Source organism: Sarcophilus harrisii, chromosome 2, assembly GCF_902635505.1.
Source record: "Sarcophilus harrisii chromosome 2, mSarHar1.11, whole genome shotgun sequence".
NCBI classification, from domain to species: domain Eukaryota; kingdom Metazoa; phylum Chordata; class Mammalia; order Dasyuromorphia; family Dasyuridae; genus Sarcophilus; species Sarcophilus harrisii.
In genome coordinates this window covers 516,965,487-516,984,426 of record NC_045427.1, presented here as the reverse complement: position 1 = coordinate 516,984,426, position 18,940 = coordinate 516,965,487, and the positions used below count along the sequence as shown (strand labels likewise).

The following is an 18,940-nucleotide window of genomic DNA, read 5'->3' as shown; positions in this document are numbered from 1 at the left end:
ACATAGCCTTGCTGGCCTTTCCAGGAGGAGCAGGGGTGGAGATTGGGAAGAGGAGACTACTCCCGACCTCTTGGTCTCTTGGCCCTTGTGCCCTTTCTTCTGGAATGATGTAGGTTGGCCTGGCTCTGGAAGAGGGGAGGGAGTACACCAGGGCCCACTTCTCAGGCTCGAGTTTCTAGATCTTGTGGAGTCCCTCCCTCCCCTTCTCTGTCCCCACTCACCTGCCGGCTGGGATCCTCTTCCCGAAAGATGAAGGGGCTCTGGAAATGACGCTGTAGTGCTGCATTGACTTTGATTTTCAAAAACTTGAACTTGAGCTGGGCAGAGACAGAGATGTTGTTGTCTGGCATTGGACAGAGGCTCCTACCCCCAACCCACCTCTGAGTCCCAGGAGGCCAGATAAGGATCCTCCCCATATACTGGCTATTTCCCTGTTCCTCTCCTCTAAAACAAACATACATGTTTTGATACAAGACACTTTTCAGTAAATCCTCACATGAGGTATGTTATTAGAAAATAGTGCCACATAATAGAAAGACTGGGGATCAGTAGCACATGGTATTTGCTTTTGTAGTTGACTGATGAGAAGGGCTTTGTACTTTGGTGCTTTCTAGTCTTACCTGAGTTTTAGTACCTACTAGTGATTTAAACAAATTTATATTGTTGGAATTGTACTTTTTGTTCTTTGGGTTCTGTTTTCTTCTTGTCCCTTTCTTCCCCTTTCATCTGATGAGTCACCATGGTTCCCAGCTATGGCTGCCTTTCCCAGTGGTGACCCAGTAATACCTTTCTGTCATGCTGGTTTACTACAGTATTCAGATCAGTGTTTGGCACAGAGTAGGTGCTTAATATTTACTGATTTGATCCAAATACTGAACGTAAAGCATCAACAGGAACTTAATTTTTTTTTAGTGATACTAAGGGAAAGAATAACAGATCAGGGATCATAGACGGAGTCTGGGAAGGGACCTTCAGGATCAGACCTTTTATTTTACGTGTTGCTCAGTAGATACCACTATGTAATGACTATTATATACAAATGAAAAAACTAAGGCCCTGTTAGAGATTAAGTCACTATTTGTACAAGTTCACTTGGGAAGTATCCAGGTACTGTGCCCCCTTAGTCTAGTGTTCTTTCCAGGGCACAGATTGATCTGGTATGACCTCTGTGAATGCATCTTTTCCACACCTTAGTTTTTCTACCAATAGTAAATGTTGTCTAAAGACCTTCCCTCTTTTAATATTCTAAGATTTATGTTCTCAGGATGTTATGTTCCAGGCCAATAATTAAATCCACAGTGCTTGTCATTTTCCCATTTCCCCCATTTTCCCAACTTTCTCTTTGACCCCCTAGCATTCACTAGGGATAACATTCACTAGGAGTTCCCCAGCTCCTGCCTGCAACTATTTGATCCTGAGGTTTCTAGCTCTTATTTTGAATTCAACACATCTGGGCTTTTTTTTTTTTCAGCTTAGGAGAACTTGGTGGTATTAGGTAGACCACAATGGCCAGGAGTTTATCCACTGAATGAAGTTTGGTCAGGGATTGAAGAGAAGATTATTGGGATCCAAGGATGGGGAGAACATATATAAGGGCAGCCAGATTTGTGTGATTCTCATTACTTGGCAGATAGTCCAAAATAATGGATAAGAGGGAAATGATTTCTATTAGTTTGGAAGGCATTCTGTAATTATCTAGACAGCATATCTATCTAGCTGCCTAATTCTATTCTGCCAATCTCACCTGTTTCATGAAGCTTTGTGTACTAGTTTATAATGAGCCTTCCTTCCTTTGACTATCAGCTTGTCACTTAACATTACTTTGTGCGCTTTTGTGCTGATATTTAATTTTATTATATTTATATCTTTTTGGCTTTTTTAGAAGGTAAATTGCCTGACACACAGATTAGGTTGTTTGCATATCTTAAAATGCAGTGTTGAGTACATATTGATTGTTCAATTAAGTGTCATTGAGTGGGAGGAAGGAAGAAGAATTGGTTTGTGATGAAATAGTAGCAGGAATAACCTATAAATTAGATAACCATGGAGAACCTAAAGAGGGTCTCTATTCCTGGGAAACAAAGGGATTTGAATCCTCTTGTGGGTTCTCTATTCTTTAGCTGGATTAAGAGAACACAAGGACTGGGAGTAAGTCAGGGAGGGATTTGACTACTTACTGCTTTGAGGGATTTTAGCCATAGATTCCCCAGTAGGTGGAAACTCATTTCCTGGTTGCTGGCCAGCTTCACATTGCAGTTGATTGAAACCACATCTGAATTGCTATGGTTCTGAAAAAAAAATAGACCCAAGGGAGAGTGAATTTAATTGAATTCTACAAATGTTTATTAAGAGTCTACTCTGTGCAAGGCCTAGGTAAAGTCACTCTCTCCTAGGCTGGACCTAAAAGCAAAAAGAGAAATGACTAGCTCAGTTATTAAGATTAAGGACTCTTCCTACATCTGAGAACTCTAGAGTCAAGCTAGAGTCATCTATCTGAGACTGAGATCTGAATCAGTAGGTCAGTCAGTGGAGATTCTAGAGCTTATAGCCTCTCATTCCTATAAATTAGGCTGGCCCTGCATATATGTTGATGCTTTTGTGGTAAAAATTTGATAAGCCCCAAAAGAGGAGGAGAAGTCTACTTTATTTTTGCATCCCAAATAGACAAGACTGGTAGTTTTTGGCATATTGGAATAATAGCTAATATTTACAGAGCACTTTAAGGTTTGAAAAGTACTTTACGTGTATTATTTTATCCTCACAGAAATGTTTTGAGGTAAATCCCATTATTATTTTCATTTTACAGAGAAGGAAACCAAGGCACAGAGATGTTAAGTAATTGAAAAAAAATTCCAGGTTCATTATTCAAGCCAGGTTCCTTACCCAATATGTCCTTGCTTCCTTAAAGAAGGAACAAAGTATTTGTGTTGGGAGCCCTATTTTATAATTTCAATGATAGTCGTAGTTTGCAGTGTCTCTATACATAGTAGGAACTTAATAGATACATGTGTGTTGAATTAAATTCTCTTTCTGTGTTTCAGTTTCCTTACCTAGAAAATAAGCCAATATATATTCCTTATCTACCTTATGGATATTACAAAGATCAGAAGTCCCTTTGCACATGTGGTATATGTATGTGTATGTGTCTACATATATATTATATAATATGTATAGTATGTTATATATATATATATGTAGACACACACACACATTTTTTAACCCTTTCTGGAATACCAGAATATCTGCCCTTTTTTCTTCTTTTGTTTCTTCCCATTAAAGTGCACCCTAAATCAGACCACATTTATAAATCTTTCTCTGACTTTTCTGCCCCACCATTTTCTTTCTCTGTTTATTATTTATACTTCTCATAGGGTATAGCTTAAGGATGAAGACCTTTAATTGGTCTTTTAGTTGGTACTTATTGACTAAGAAAAACAGCTTTTATGCCCAGGAAACAGAGATCTTGAGTCTACTACATTCTACCCCTCTTTCCATGGGAGTGTGTCTACCAGCTGTGGTGAATGACTCAGGTCCTCCTCAGTGGGAGCTTGTCGGTAGTCAGTATTGTTCCCCCAGATGTTGCATGTTGTATTCTCCTACACAGACAAATAAAAACACACACACACACACACACACAAAACAAAATATAATTTTACAACCAAGTTCATCAGACAGTCTCCATGAGGGGAGAATTTTACCACGGAATAACCTAGGAGCAAACCCATCATGTTAGCACTACAGACAGTGGGAAAAAGAGCAGTAGGGATATTTCTGCCTGAGCAGGGTTCTTGATGGCTCAGGGAAAGGTTTTATGCTCACCTTAGACTATCAGAGAATACTCCTGGCAGATCATTACCTGATTCACAAAGAAGTCACTCAGCATCAGTAGGCGGTTTCCTCCTCTTGTGGCAATGGGGACTGTGAATTTAATTGTGACCCCATCTACTGGGAAAAATCCTAAATTTAGGATCTATGAAGAAAGAGGGAAAAGGTGTTAGCCTACTAAGCACTGGGGAAGGGGATTATGGGAAGCCCTAAAAGAACAGTAGTAATCAGAACAGGTGAATGGGGAGTAGAACAAGAGAGGAAGCATTACAGGCCCATGATGTCTAGATACTGGTCTTTAATTTAATTTAGGAGATGTGGTCCTTAATTTCTATTGTGTTGTAATTATAATTTACAATATTATTGTACAACATATGATAGTTATGTTATAGCCCATTTGTGCATTTTCTATAATTTCATTGGTTTAGGGAAGTTCTGATGAGAAACTTTATTTGCTTATGCAGATCTACTTCACTTAGAGTCTGAAAGAGTTTCCCAGGGCACTGAGAAATTAAGTGACTTCCTTAGATCACACAGTCAGTGTGTATTGGACTAAGACCCAAACCTAGCTTTTCCTGATTCTGTACAGTCCAGTTGCTGTGCTATGTTGCTTCTTATGCACAGCAACAATCACCATTACAATAATAGTCGATAGATTTTTTTGAGCCTTTTACAGCTGGGCCCCTTTCCCTGTCCACCCTTACTTTCCATCTCCATCCCAATCAGGTTTCTTATTGTTAAGCTGCATGCCTTTACTCTTTAAAAAAACTTTATTAAAGCTTTTTTATTTACAAAACATATATAGGAGTAATTTTTCAACATCGAACCTTACAAAACTCTCTGTTCCAAATTTTTCCCTCCCTCCTCCCACCCCTCCCCTAGATGGCAGGTAGTCCAATACATGTTAAATATGATACACACACAGTGTGTTATCTTGCTGCACAAGAAAAATTAGATCAAGAAGAAAAAAAACCTGAGAAAGAAAACAAAATGCAAGCAAAAGTCAACAGAGTGAGAACGCTATGTTGTTCTCCACACATAGGCCTCTCTCTGGGTGCATATGGCTCTCTTCATCACTGAACAGTTGGAACTGGTTTGAATTATCTCATTGTTGAAGAGAGCCACATCCATCAGAATGGATCATTGTATAATTTTGTTGTTGCCGTGTATAATGATCTTCTGGCTCTGCTAATTTCATTTAGCATCAATTCATGCAAGTCTCTCCAGACATCTCTGAAATCATCCTGTTGGTTATTTCTTACAGAACAATAATATTCCATAACATTCATATACTATAATTTATTCAGCCATTCTCCAATTGGGCATCCATTCAGTTTCCAGTTTCTAGCCACTACAAAAAGGACTGCCACAAACATTTTTGCACATGTGGGCCCCTTTCTCCTCTTTAAGATTTCTTTGGGATATAAACCCAGTAGTGCTGGGTCAAAAGATATGCACACTTTGATAATTTTTTGAGCACAGTTCCAAATTGCTCTCCAGAATGATTGGATCCATTTGTTAATGTTCCACCAACAATGTATCAGTGTCCCAGTTTCCCACATCCCTTCCAACATTCTTCATTATCTTTTCCTGTCATCTTAGCCAATCTGAGAAGTGTGTAATGGTATCTTAGAGTTTTCTTAATTTGCAATTCTCTGATCAATAGTGATTTGGAGTGATTTTCATATGACTAGAAATAGTTTCATTTACTTCATCTGAAAATTGTCAGTTCATATCCTTTGACCATTTATAAATTGGAGAATGGCTTGAATTCTTTTAAATTTGAGTTAATTCTCTGTATATTTTAGAAATGAGGCCTTTATCAGAACCTTTGAATGTAAAAATGCTTTCCCTGTTTATTGCTTCTCTTCTAATCTTGTCTGCATTAGTTTTGTTTGTTCAAAAACTTTTTAACTTAATATGATCAAAATGATCTATTTTGTCATCAATAATGATCTCTAGTTCTTCTTTGGTCACAAATCCCTTCCTTCTCCACAGATCTGAGAGGTAAACTATTCTGTGTTCTTCTAATTTGTTTATAATAGCATTTTTAAATATATAGATCATGAACCCATTTCGATCTTATCTTGGTATATGGTGTTAGGTATGGGTCAATGCCTACTTTCTGCCATACTAGTTTCCAATTTTCCCAGCAGTTTTTGTCAAATAGTGAATTCTTATCACAGAAGCTGGGGTCTTTGGGTTTGTCAAACACTAAATTACTATAGTCATTGATTATTTTGCCCTATGAACCTATCTTAAAACTAGTCTGTTTCTTAGCCAGTACCAAATGGCTTTGATGTCTGCTGCTTTATAATATAGTTTTAGATCTGGTACAGCTAGACCACCTTCATTTGCCTTTTTTTTTTTTTTTAAATTCCCTTAAAATTGTTGGCCTTTTGTTCTTCCAGATGAATTTTGCTGTTACTTTTTCTAAGTCAGTAAAATTGTTTTTTTTGGAGTTTTGTTGGTATAGCACTAAATAAATAGATTAGTTTAGGTAGTATTGTCATCTTTATTATATTTGCTCAACCTATCCAAGAGCATTTGATATTTTTTCAGTTGTTTAGATCTGATTTTATTTGTGTGGAAAGTGTTTTGTAGTTTTGCTTATAAAGTTCCTGACTTTTCCTTGGTAGATAAATTTCCAAATATTTTATATACTATTGATAGTTATTTTAAATGGAATTTCTCTTTGTATCTCTTGCTGTTGGATTTTGTTAGTGATGTATAAAAATGCTGATGATTTATGTGGATTATTTTGTATCTTGCAATTTTGCTAAAATTGTGGATTATTTCTAATAGTTTTTTAGTTGATTCTCTAGGGTTCTCTAAGTATACCATCATATCTGCAAAGAGTGATAATTTGGTTTCCTCATTTCCTACTCTAATTCCTTTCTTTTATTGCCAAAGCTAGCATTTCTAATACAATATTGAATAGTAATGCTGAAAGTAGGCAACCTTGTTTTATTCCTGATCTTATTGGAAATGGTTCTAGTTTATCCCCATTACATATGATGCTTGCTGATGATGGTTTTAAATAGATGCTATTGACTATTTTAAGGAAAAGTCCATTTATTCCTATACTCTCTAGTGTTTTTAATAGAAATGGATGTTGGATTTTATCAAATCATGTCTTTACTCTTGCTGGGGCCTTGCCTAAACTCCAAATCCTGCCCATTTTCGAGGTCCATGTCATTTTCTCCTCCTCTAAGAAGTCCTCTTTGACAACTCACACTAACTTTTCCTTTCTTAGAACTCTGTGAGAAATTGTGCAGTGAAAAGAACCCTCAGCTTTTAGGCCCAGACCTGATGCCCTCTGTAAGATGAGAGTTGTTAGATAAGATAATCTTTAAGGTCCTATCCAGTTCCCAATTTATGATCTTATGAACTTCAATTGCATTTAGAGTCATACAAATTTTATCAATGCCTTAATTGTTTTGTGTATGTTGAGATTTTTTTCTTCCCCCAGTTAGATTAAATAACTTGAAGATTTGAGGCTTTGGAGTTGGAAATGTCATGTGAACCTGCTCAAAGTTGCACATTTGCAGAGACAGAACCAGAACATTGATTTATTGAATCTCAGACTAGTGGTCTTACCACTATGCCAGGATAGCATTAGCTCAGACTCCAGACATTCCTTGTAGAGATAAAGACCCAGAACGCACCCTTCATTTGCTTCCTGTTCCTGTGTAGTCTTACCGTAAATGTGCATTGGAAAGGAGGGCCAATGCTGTTGTAACCCTCCAAGGAGCTGTTGGACTTGACTTCATAGCGGCTCAGGCTGGAACTTCTATAGGGAAGTTGGACAGAATTGTTAGTTGTAAGAGTTCAGGGAAGGCCATCCCATGAGAAAGAGCAGGGAGAGGGAGATAGACAGAGACAGAGACTGAGAATGAGAGAGGTAGACAGACAAGACATATAGACAGAGAGACAGAGACAGAGGCAGAAAGACCCAGAGAGAAACAGAGAGATAGAGAGACAAGACAGAGAAATCTGCTCTGGTACTCTGCTTAACTACATGGACTTGGGGTTTCTAACTTCTGACCCTCCCAATAAACTTTTACTTTCCTCTTAGGATTCCCTATGCCCTTCAACTCGATTCTTTTCTACTACATTATCCCATTAGGAGTAACTGGGGCTCTTAGGCTGTGACATAACTGAACTTGCTGGCATGATGCTCCCCTTTTGGATCCAAGGGAGTCTCAGGGAGAATGATTTCATACCTGGTGAAAAGGATGTCAGCTTCATATTTAAGATGGAAATTCAGGAGAGCTGAATTATCGTTTTTAGTGCTTTCCTGCTCTTCACTGTCGCTGAAATCAGAAGACAGGAAATAACAATCAAGAATTCACATTCTCTCCACACATGGAGAGCCAGTCTGAGCCCTGAGCTCACCTAGAATGGTATCACTTCAGTGGAAGGGATTCAGGTCAGACAAAAATAAGGATTCCTTGGTATCCAGAGCTGCTAAATATTTAAAATGATTATTAGGGAGGTTAAGTAATCTCTTCCTTAGTGGGCTGATTTAGTTTTTTTTGGGAAGAAGGGGAACAATCTGGGTGGAAATCTCTCAAACTTTTCAGGTTGTGATATACCCACAAACTTGAGGGGACACCCTGTTGGTGGACATGTCTGTCATTCCTCCTCTAATTATTCTGCTAGTTGCTTCTCCAAGCCCATATCCCCTCCCTCAACCACATCTTAACATGTGCCATCACATAAATGGAGGCAGCATAGTGTAATGAAAAAAAAAATCACTGAATGAGGAATGAAGGCATCTGGGTGCAAGACCTGTCACTAACTTGTTCTGTGACTTCAGGCAACTTCCTTTACTTCTTTGCTTTCATCGGCAAAGTACTTGTTACTTTGTCTACCTCAAAGAATTGCATAGCAGTAAATGAATGAATGAAAAAAGTATTTGCTGAGCACTTACTATGTGCCAAACACTGTACTTACTAAGTGCTGGGGAATCAAATAAGATAATATATGTAGATAAAAGTACTTTAAAAAAATACATTAATTACTATATAAATGTGGGTTGTTATCATCATATAGATATACTTAAGTTCTTCAAAAGGCCCATAATGTATCTTTATGGGAGCTTTCTTCAAAATTCTTCCACATCTCAGTAGATGGTTAGATAAGTTCCTGTGGTTAAAAAACCAAAAAAAAAAAAAAAAAAAAAACCCACAAAAACAAAAACCTTATGGCTTGATGGGCTAATTTTCCAATGACAAGTCTCCAAACTTTGATAAACTATTCCATTAGTGGATCTGTATTCAAAGCAATGTCAGCTAAATAGGCCTTCTCAGCACTGACCTTCTACTGGCCTATGCTTGGAGAGCCCAGGTTTACTACCGTGCCAAGAAGAAGCATCCAAAAAGGATTACAGTGATGAATCATATCCATAGCTTAAGAACAAACAGTAGGACCTATCAACAGCAGGAACAACTAGAAACAACTTGGGTCAGCATTATTGTTTTGTTTCTATTTTGAGAGTAACTCACTCGTTAGCTTCCTTTCAAGAGTAAGTACCTGAGAACTTAGCTAAATTTTCGTTGGAAAATTAAAAAATATTTGTGAGAATTCAAACTTAGTTTAATTTCTCTTGGGAATTAAGTGAAGAAGCAGTCATTTAATTTAATTAATGAATTGACTAATTTTCTTATTTACTGTGGGCTTTCATCTGTATTTGGTCCATAACTCAGACATATACACAGAGGCAAAATTTGCTTTAGGATTGCAGTTCTCTTCATAAAGAAACTTAACTATTTTGCTCCCTTTGTCTCCGCCAATGATCAGGAATGCTTAAATCTTCCATAAATCAGTCATAACTTGGCCTCAGGCTCAAGTAGAAATTCCATGTAATAATTAGTTTGTCTTAACTACAGACATGAACTCAACATGCTGTTATGTAGCTCTTCAACCTTTGACACCAAATCTGTATGGAGTGTTTTGTTTTTATTTTGCAAATTAAATTACAGATTGGTGGGAAAGTCTCTAGGAAGATCACAGCAACTTCTTAATTACTTTTTAATCACAGAGGGCGTTCTCCCCTCCTTTAAGAGGGATATGTTATTTGAGATAATATGTATAAAGCACTTGGTAAATCTTAGAACACTATATAAACATCAGCTAATATTTTTACAATAAAAGCCAGTTTATTACTTAAGAGAGATTCATGGTCTCTGCAACTAGTTAGCTATTCTGGGAAAGGTCAGGCAGAAAAACAAGCATACACACACACACACACACACACACACACACACACACACACACGCGCTCACAGTTTCTATAAGCCTATTCACATATGTACTATATACATGTATTTACATTGTTAGGGAATGGAAGGGTCATTAGGTAACCTCCACGTATTCCCTCTCCATTAATGATCTAACCTGTAGGTGAAATAAGTAATCCCTCACACAGTGTAATTTCAGTGGTACTCCTGCTCAGTAACTGCTCCTCCACCTATTTGATGACTAGGGAATTGATATGAAATATCAGGAATCAAGGGGGAAAGAACACAGTTATTGGAACTCATTGACACCTAGAAGTAAATGATTCCATTCCAATGCAAGTTTTGTTACAGGGAAAGGAAGAGAGAGGAACATGATTCTGGTATTGTAAAGAGGGGTGAAATGGGGAAAATGGAGAAGGGCCACTGAAGCAGGGGGGAGGGCAGAAGGGGTCACCAGAACTTTGTTTCACGATTTTGCCTTGGGTCAGCCCTGTGTGAGGGTATGGGTATGGCTGCATATAGGCCCACCCCTTGTTATTGTATTAAAGCCTGTTAGCATAGTGGACATATTACGCGTAGATTATCACTATACTCAGGAAAAGCTGGGGAAAGTACTGTTAGCCCAACACACACACACATATTCACATATCTATTTTACCCACTGACATCAATCAGGTTTTTATCAGGCTCCTGCTGTAATAATAAGAAAATACTGATATGATACACAGCAGAAAAGCTCATTCCCTCAGTTATATGTTGGTTATTAGATTCTTTGGATTTCATTGATGGAGAACATGAGGCCTTGTGGTTCAAAACTCAACTTGTCCAGGTAGTCTTTTTTTTTTTTTTTTTTGGCTTAGTTTAGAACAATCCCATAATATCTATTATTCAGTATTCTTTTTGTAGGGATGTTCTTAACAGACCATTAAATTTTCATGGTGATTATTTACACCTTGGAAATCAGCAAATCTACAGATCAGATTTTCACTTATTGTTTTGTGGATTACCTAGTCTGTAGATTAAAGTGTATCCACCGAGAGCTGGTTGTTAAACACTTCCCAGAATGCTGCATCCCAATTTGTAATTGTCATGGTACATTTTGGGGGGATTACACTGTTGTCCATCTCGTCTCCCCTAGTCGATGGTCAGGTCTCTGTGGGCTGGCTGAAAACATGGCTGTTCTGGCCAGTGTGGTGGAGTAGAAAGAGAGATCTGGGTTTAAGTTTCAGCTTTTTTACTTACTAATTGTTTGGCCATCTAAAATCACTTGACTTCTATGAACCTCAGTATCCTCATCTGGAAAATGATGGCATACTTCCCCTAAAGAGTTTCTTTGAGGCAAGCACTCTGGAAGCAATGCACCGATGTATCATAAGTATACCTCTTGCCTACTACATGGAATATGGAGTAAGAGCAGCAAATACGGGAAGTGTTAGAGACCTGGACTTAGCAGAAAAAATTTAGGACAAGCAGAGCATGGCCACTGACCTGCCGACTGTCAGGAGGATCTCCATATTCTGAAGAAAAACTGACTTGCTGAACTCAAAATCCAGGCGGAAAGCTCCCTTGGAGAAAGAGGAAAAATACCAATTAGAGCAAGCCAGTTGGAAAAGAGAGATTCCTAAGGCACTTGGCTTAGCATTCAGGACTACCATGCTCCCTCCTGTATCCCCATCTTTCCCTCAGAGAGGGTCCAGGACTGACCCTTGGCGTGCTGTCAAGCAGTGCATCCTAGCCGGCTGGGAATGTGCTGGACACGGAGAGATAACGGGCTGAAAAGTCAATAGGCGTTTGGGAGGCTGCCAGTATGGACAAAGAAGGAGCCAAAGAAAACACCTACAGAGAGGGGGACTTTCTTGACTACTTCCTCTCCCTTTTTTCCCTTCTTTTAAGAGCAAAGGACAACAGGGAGAAAAGTTGGCTTTAGAATGAAGTGGTCTTCATGAGGTTTGGGATTGGGTAATGGTCAGAGAATCATAGGAATTCAGAGCTAGGAAAATATGAGTGGTTATCTACTGTACCTCTCCTCATTTTATAGAGGAAGAAACTGAAGTCCTTCTAGGTGAAGTCATCTGCAGATTATAGAATGTAGACTTGGAATGGACTTAGAGATAATTTAGTCCAGTCCTTTCCATTTTAGAGAGGAGAAAACTTCAGGCTTGACTTGCTCAGGGTCACACAGCTAGTAAGGGTCTGAGGCTGAATTTGAATTCAGATTTTCCTGACTCCCAACCCAGCCCTTGGACCTCTTGTACCATCTAGCTGCTGCAACATTCAGAATCTTTCTTTTAATCCTCTCCCATAGCTGTTTTAGGGTTTGCTGAACTAGATACTGTGACCCTGACTCCCAGCTCCATTTCCTCAAATAGTCCCACTGAAAACTCTGTAGGGTCCCTAACCCTAATCCTAAACCTGGGTGACAAATGCCTTTGCCTCTTCTGGCTTCTCTCCCTCTGAACTTGCCACCTCCTTTATTCCTCTTCTCCACCCTCAAATGCACACAGCTCAGACAGCTGTGATTTATTTCCCTCCTGGCTCTGTTTTATTAGGCAGTGGTATGAGTCCAAGCTGTTGCTTTCTGCCTTCTTCCCTCTCCTTACTCCACGCCCAGCTCTTTTCATTTGGTTTAATGAAATATTCTGTTCTACCCTTGGGCCCATCCTGTTGCCTTTCCAGGAGGTGCCCATGAAAGCCTGAAAATGTTAATGAATCACCCTAAGGGTCTTTCATGAGTAAGCATACAGTTTGGGGAGGAGATTGAGAGACATAGTGGATGATTTAAGAATAATAGATTTCATACTATGTAGGCTATTAATTGGCCTTTGGGAATTTGGCTGATTTGTTCCCAAGTCTTACTGCCTTCATAGAACAATGTCAACGAGAGCAGAGATTAGAAAAGTGAGTTTATTTCCTCTGGAGAAAGAAGGATGGAGCCTATTGGGGGAATTGAAGTTGGGAATTTCCCAATGGGAATTTCCATCTGATGAGGAGGAGGCTTGTGTCTAAGGGGGAATTGTTCTGTTGTGGAAAGGACAGAACAGCAGTAGTCTGAGCATGAGATCCTCTGATCCATGTCCTGGCCTTCCCAAGGATGGGATTAGTCTTCTCCCTGCTGATCACATCCAATTTATCCAGTATATAATATCTTATTTGTATGTAGTTATTTTTATATTATCTCCCCACTCCCTCCATTACTCTGTGAATTTCTTAAGGGCAGGGACTGTTCTGCCTTTTTTCAAAAAAATTTCCATTATTGTTTGTCCTGGAAGAGGATCATATCATCAGAGAGGGGTTGTCAGGACAGGCAAGTGAGTTGGATTTAAGTGAGGGAGGATTGTGCAGGCTCACCTTCCCCTCCTCCTCCCCCCACCCCCAGAGCCCACCTGTGTCCAATGGCCAGATACAGATCAAGATAGCTGGAGACAGCCCTGGATGCAGTGGGAGACCTTAGCTTTTTTAAGCTAAGGACTTCAACAGGTGTGGGTTTGACTGAGGCACATCCATTCAGTGATTAAGAATAGGTACAAGTGAGGCAAAGAATCTCCTCTTTCACCTAGACCAATAAGACTTAGCACATAGTAGGTGTTTTGGACTGATTGGCCAACTGGCTTTAAGGAAGGTACCTACTGCAGCCTGGTAATTTGGCCATTTGAAATGTCCTTATGTGATCTAATGATAAGAAAAATATTCCAACACCTTAAAAGTACCCCCTCTTCATCCCTATCTTTGGCTGTCAACTTTTCCCTTACCTCCTTATTCCCTTTCCGTCCCCCTCTCCATGCCCTCCCCCCAAGCTTTTTACCTTGCCTTTTGCTTTGAAAAATGGGTAGCTGACATTGCAGACTTTCTTGCTGATCCTTCTCTCTTCGTTTATGCATTCAATGCTGCCATCTGAATCATCCTGTGATGTAATGGGACAGGGAGTAATATGGGGAGGAAAAAAAAATCAAACCCTGATCTTAATCTTCTCCTGTTTCCCCAGTCTGAGGCTGAATCCTGATAAGAGCCTTTCTGCCCAGCATGGTTGGTGGGGCTTGAGGGATGGGACATGATAGAGAATGTAGAAATCAAAGAGCAATGGAAGTCTGTGACCTCTGGGGAACTGGCAAGCCAAGTTGCTTAATTCCATTTTGAGCTGGGTGGGATGTGGGAGATCGCCAAGGAAGATGTCTAGAGATAGAAAATGTGGTCCATGTGGGAGACAGCTTGAGAGTGAAAAGGCAGATTGACAAGAGTGAAGAGCCAGAACTAATGGAGATAGGACCCACTTGTGACTGACCAGGCACTTATGTCCAAGGGAGACCAATCAGCCTTCTTGCTCTTTCTTGTCATAGTTTTTCTGTCATTTAGAGTGCTTTGTCATCTTTAATCCAGAAAGATCAGAGGGAAAATTCTAAGCCATTTCCTTGCTTATTCTTTGCAAACATTTCTCTATTTAATGGGGAAGGATGATAAAATTTTGGATCAAAAAGAGAGTTAGAAGTTTTTAGTTAGGCAAAAGTAAGTTCATTGCCTGGGGGGCCAAGAAGAGGGGACCTGTCAAAAGGGAGTTCATCAGAAAACTGAATTCATTTCCCTCCTTGTTGACAAATCCAGAAGTAGTCAAATTTCTGGCTGGTGGTCTGGAGACTACCTGATGACAAACTGCTGAAGAAGCAAGTAGGAAGGGAACAGACCTTTATTAAGCACCTATGGTGTGCTAAGTATTTTATCAAAGCAACTCTGTGAGAGAGGTGCTGTCCCCATTTTAGTTGAGAAAATGGAGGCAGGCAGAGGCTGTGATTTGCCCAGAGTCACACAGGCAGGAAGTAAGTGTCTGAGATGTATATGAATTTGTGTCTTCCGGATCCCAAGCCCAGTCTCCATCTAGCTGCCTCAGAGGCTGGGGATTCAAGAGGTCTGGATTCTAGTCCTGGTTCTGCTTCTGACTAGCTGGGTGATTGTGGGCAAGCCACTTGGGGTCCCTTTACCCGAGTTTCTTCCTCTACAAAATGAGGAGGTTGGAGGACATAATAAATCCTGGTAGCATATGCTACTAAGATGGCACATGAGCCCCAAACTATTTGCTTGGGTTCTGATTGCTAGTTCCTCACACCTCCTCTTCTTCCTCCCTCCTTGTGAAGGACCCACATTTTCCAGATGGCTGGGGCTTGAAATTCACCAGTACTGGGATTGAAGGTCAAAAGATAAAGGTTAGGGTTGGGGAAAGAAGAGAAAGTATTCTGTGGCCTGGCATCAGGAAGACCCGAATTCATATCTTGTGATGTAGCCTCTGCCTGCCCCATCTGTAAAATGGGGTTAACAATAGCGTCTATGTCCCAGGGTGGGGATGAAGATAAAATGAGATGGGTATTTGCAAAGCGTTTTACAAGCCTTAAAATGTTATATAAATGTTAGCTATTGTTGCTTTATCATTATTTTGGTTATGAAATCACTAACCATGTGGTTGAGCATCTCAGCTTATTTTCAGGCTTCTCCCTAGCAGTTACTTTAAAGCTGGAAATAGAAGAATTTTGCCCAAATACCTTCAATACAAAGGCAGTCATGTACTTTTGGTCCCAAGTGGGCCTTCAACCTGAGACAATGCTTGAGCATTGGGGGTTTATTTGCATTTCTTGGTGCATAATTTGATTTTTTGATCATTTTCATGTGATGTATATTCTGCCTTACTCCATTACAACAGAGGTTCCTGTATGTGGACCAGGCTTGGTCTACCCAGCAACTGAAGGGTGGGGACTCTATCTTCCCATGAGACCAGAAGCTTCTAGGAGATGGAGGAATATACCCTGGTGTCTCATGGGGTCTCCGCTGGGAGGCCCAGGTAGAGAGAGGATGGGATGGGTGTTCAGTGCACCCCAACCTGCTGTCAAAAGGAAGCCACAGTGGAGTCTCGTGTGATTATAACCTGGTTATAATCCTGAATCAGGGGTATGCTGGAGCCACTTCAAACCAGCCATTTGTTAAATTGTTAAAATTTCAGCATGAATGTTTATTCCTCAGACGTCACTAAATGCTACAAATCAGGGTTTTATTGTTTGTTGATTGTCTAGACTTAAAGCAAGGGATGGAAAAAAATTAACAATCCAGGTTAAAGTTTAAAAGTGTATTATTTGTGTATTACCTTTTTGAGAGCCAATTACTAAATATTTACCAGCACAGATCCTTCCCGAACCCTATGGACTCCTGGATGACTCCTGGCCACCATCCTGATTCTTCTGTAGACATTCTCTCTGGCGTCAGGCTTCCCTCTTTCTATAACTTTAGATACCAGATGCCAACAACCTTCATACAATTTATCCTTACATTTTTCCCCTTTCTGCACACAATACCTGGAGGCTATGGTCACTGCAGCTGCCTAATTTCTTTCTGTCCTCCCACTTTTTAGGGAAGGACTTGACACCTACCAGATTGGAAGTTGCTGGGGTCAGAGACTTTGTCCCCCAGCAGACTATGAGCTCTCATGATCCTTGAATTCCCACCACCACCATTGGTCAGGAAGTCAATCACGAAAGGCCAGTAGCAGCCAGACCTGGGGTTTTGCTGTCAGTGTTTTATAGTAACGTCCAAATTCAGTCAGGTGGTACTTACTAGCTGTTTGCAGTACAAAGGAAGGAAGTGGAATATCAGTAGTAGAGGCAAAGACAAAGCATCCAGGTGGGGTTAAAAGCAGATGCTGTTGTAGTTTTGGGGTAATACCCCAAACCTATCTGAATGACAGAAATGGTAAGTGAGGGAAGAGCTGGGGGAAAGCAGTTAGTACAATGTTGGTAGGGCTGTGAATGTTCAGCCATTTTGGAAAGCATTTTGGAATTATGTACAGAAAGTTACCAAACTATGCTTACTTTTTGACTCAGCTATGCCAGTAGTAGGCCTGTACCCCAAAGAAATCAAATAAAGAGGGAAGAATCTATTCTCTATGTACAAAAATTTTTAGCAGCTCTTTTTGCACTAGCCAAAAAATGGAAATTAAAGGGATATCACCTCCTTTTAGGGAATAGCTATGGCAAATGAATGTGATAGAATATTGTGCCATAAGAAATGATGAAATGGACAATTTTAGATAAAGTTAGGAAGACTTAAGTCATCTGACGCAGAATAAAGGGAGCAGAGTATATTAGAGCAGTTTATACAATGATAATAACATTATGGAGAAATCAACTTTAAAAGATTTCAAGGCTTCCTGATCAACACACAGAGATAAACCATGAATTGAAAAGAATGATGGAGAAACATGCCTCTCACCTCCTGATAGAGAAGTGATGAACTTAAAATGCAGAACGAGACATAGGATCTTGGATGTAGCTAATGTGGTAACTTATCTTGCCAGATTAAGTTTTGAAGAATTTGTTTTTCAGATCAAAAAAATTTATTTTGTTCACTATGAGGGAGATATTGAGAGATTAATTTTTCAGGTTAAGATTAAATTTTTTTTGGTTCAATGTGCATGAAGGACAAATTAATAAATAAAACTTGTTGCTTGAAAAATAAAAAGAACAAACTATGATTTAAAAAACCCCCAATATCCTGGGAGTTATAAAAGACAGCTGAGCCAGAGGGACAACTGGAACAGGAATGCCAGAAATGCAAAAACTGGATTAAAATCATTGGCAGCAGGCCATCAAAAGACGACTTGAGAAAAAAGCTGTAGGTTCATTGGCATATGTGGAAATACGTACATGTGTGTAAACATCTATGACACAGTCTCATGTTCAAGTTGTGTCACAGAAATTGAGGATTTGTCCAACATGCATCATGATGCAACAGCATCATGTCTTTGCTGTGATGCTCAGTTCTTGCTTGCTAAATCAGCAGCCATGTGCCTTTTTCCTGGGTGCTCCATGAACTTTGAACTGAAGGGACCTTCAAAGTCATCCAATCCAACTCCTTCATTTTACACATTAAAAAACAGACCCAGAGAGGCTAAGGGAACTTGCCTGAATACGTTCTGGGGTTCAAACCCAGGCTGGCTCCAAGTCCAGTTATTTTTCCTGGGCCTCAGGATCCCTCTGTGATAGGGACTGACTGGCTGCTGGGAGGGGACAACCTTTGGGGGAGACCACCTCACAGATGCTGTGCTCTCTGCCTTACCCTGGTACCCAAGACTGATGTGAATAGTGTAATGGCCTTGGAAACAATCTGGGAAAAAACTGCTGACTCACAGACTGGTTCAGAAAGGGAATATTTCACTGATACACAGCCTGCCCTGATAATTTGGTATTCCAAGGCTATGTGTGTGCATGTGTCTGTGCAATAATGATAGATTGCGTTTTTACAGTGCTTTATGACACACAGAGAATTTTACATATTGTTTGTGTGTTTACCTCTATATATACAATTATATGCAAGGTACATATGAATACGTGTGCATTTTGTGTTTACATGGCTGTACATATTGTGCATGAACACACCTTACATGGACTAAGATTAAAGTTGTGTCTGAAGGCCTCATTTTTCAATAGAAGTCCCCTTATTCTGGATGAATAATAACTCAGCTGGGAAAATCCTACTTCGATCCCCTCAATCATCCCACCCTTGGGGCCCCAGCCTGGGCATCAAGACGTAATCTTTTCAATGTGCTGCTAAGGAAAACTCCAGCCCCCCCAAACAGACTGCTCTGGGCCTGGGTATGCTAGCTGATGGGTATAACATGTTTCTCATTTCTCTTTACCCTTGCTTAGTTCTAAAGGGTCTTTTGTGCTATACTAACAGAACTCAATGGGAGTCTCTTACCCAGGAAAAACATGAAGCTTTGTTTTGAACAGGAGCCAAGAAAGCCTGGAGTGGGAGGGCATGGGAAGGTAAACTCTCTTAATACCTGAATCTTAAACAATTCCAGAATCCTCAGTGGACAGGTTATTAAGTGCTTCTCCC

General features: G+C 39.9%; 1 protein-coding gene across 1 annotated transcript in view; it reads right to left on the bottom strand.

Annotated features, from left to right (window-relative positions):
- Nucleotides 1-18,940, bottom strand: part of ITGA11 (integrin subunit alpha 11) — a 187,153-nt gene that overhangs the window by 5,363 nt on the left and 162,850 nt on the right. The window contains exons 21-28 of the mRNA XM_031955317.1: nucleotides 13,872-13,970; nucleotides 11,558-11,634; nucleotides 8,052-8,141; nucleotides 7,528-7,618; nucleotides 3,857-3,970; nucleotides 3,510-3,596; nucleotides 2,178-2,288; nucleotides 222-317 (exon numbers count right to left, since the gene is read on the bottom strand). Of these exons, the coding sequence (XP_031811177.1) occupies nucleotides 222-317; nucleotides 2,178-2,288; nucleotides 3,510-3,596; nucleotides 3,857-3,970; nucleotides 7,528-7,618; nucleotides 8,052-8,141; nucleotides 11,558-11,634; nucleotides 13,872-13,970 (765 nt within the window). The remainder of the gene's footprint in view (nucleotides 1-221; nucleotides 318-2,177; nucleotides 2,289-3,509; nucleotides 3,597-3,856; nucleotides 3,971-7,527; nucleotides 7,619-8,051; nucleotides 8,142-11,557; nucleotides 11,635-13,871; nucleotides 13,971-18,940) is intronic.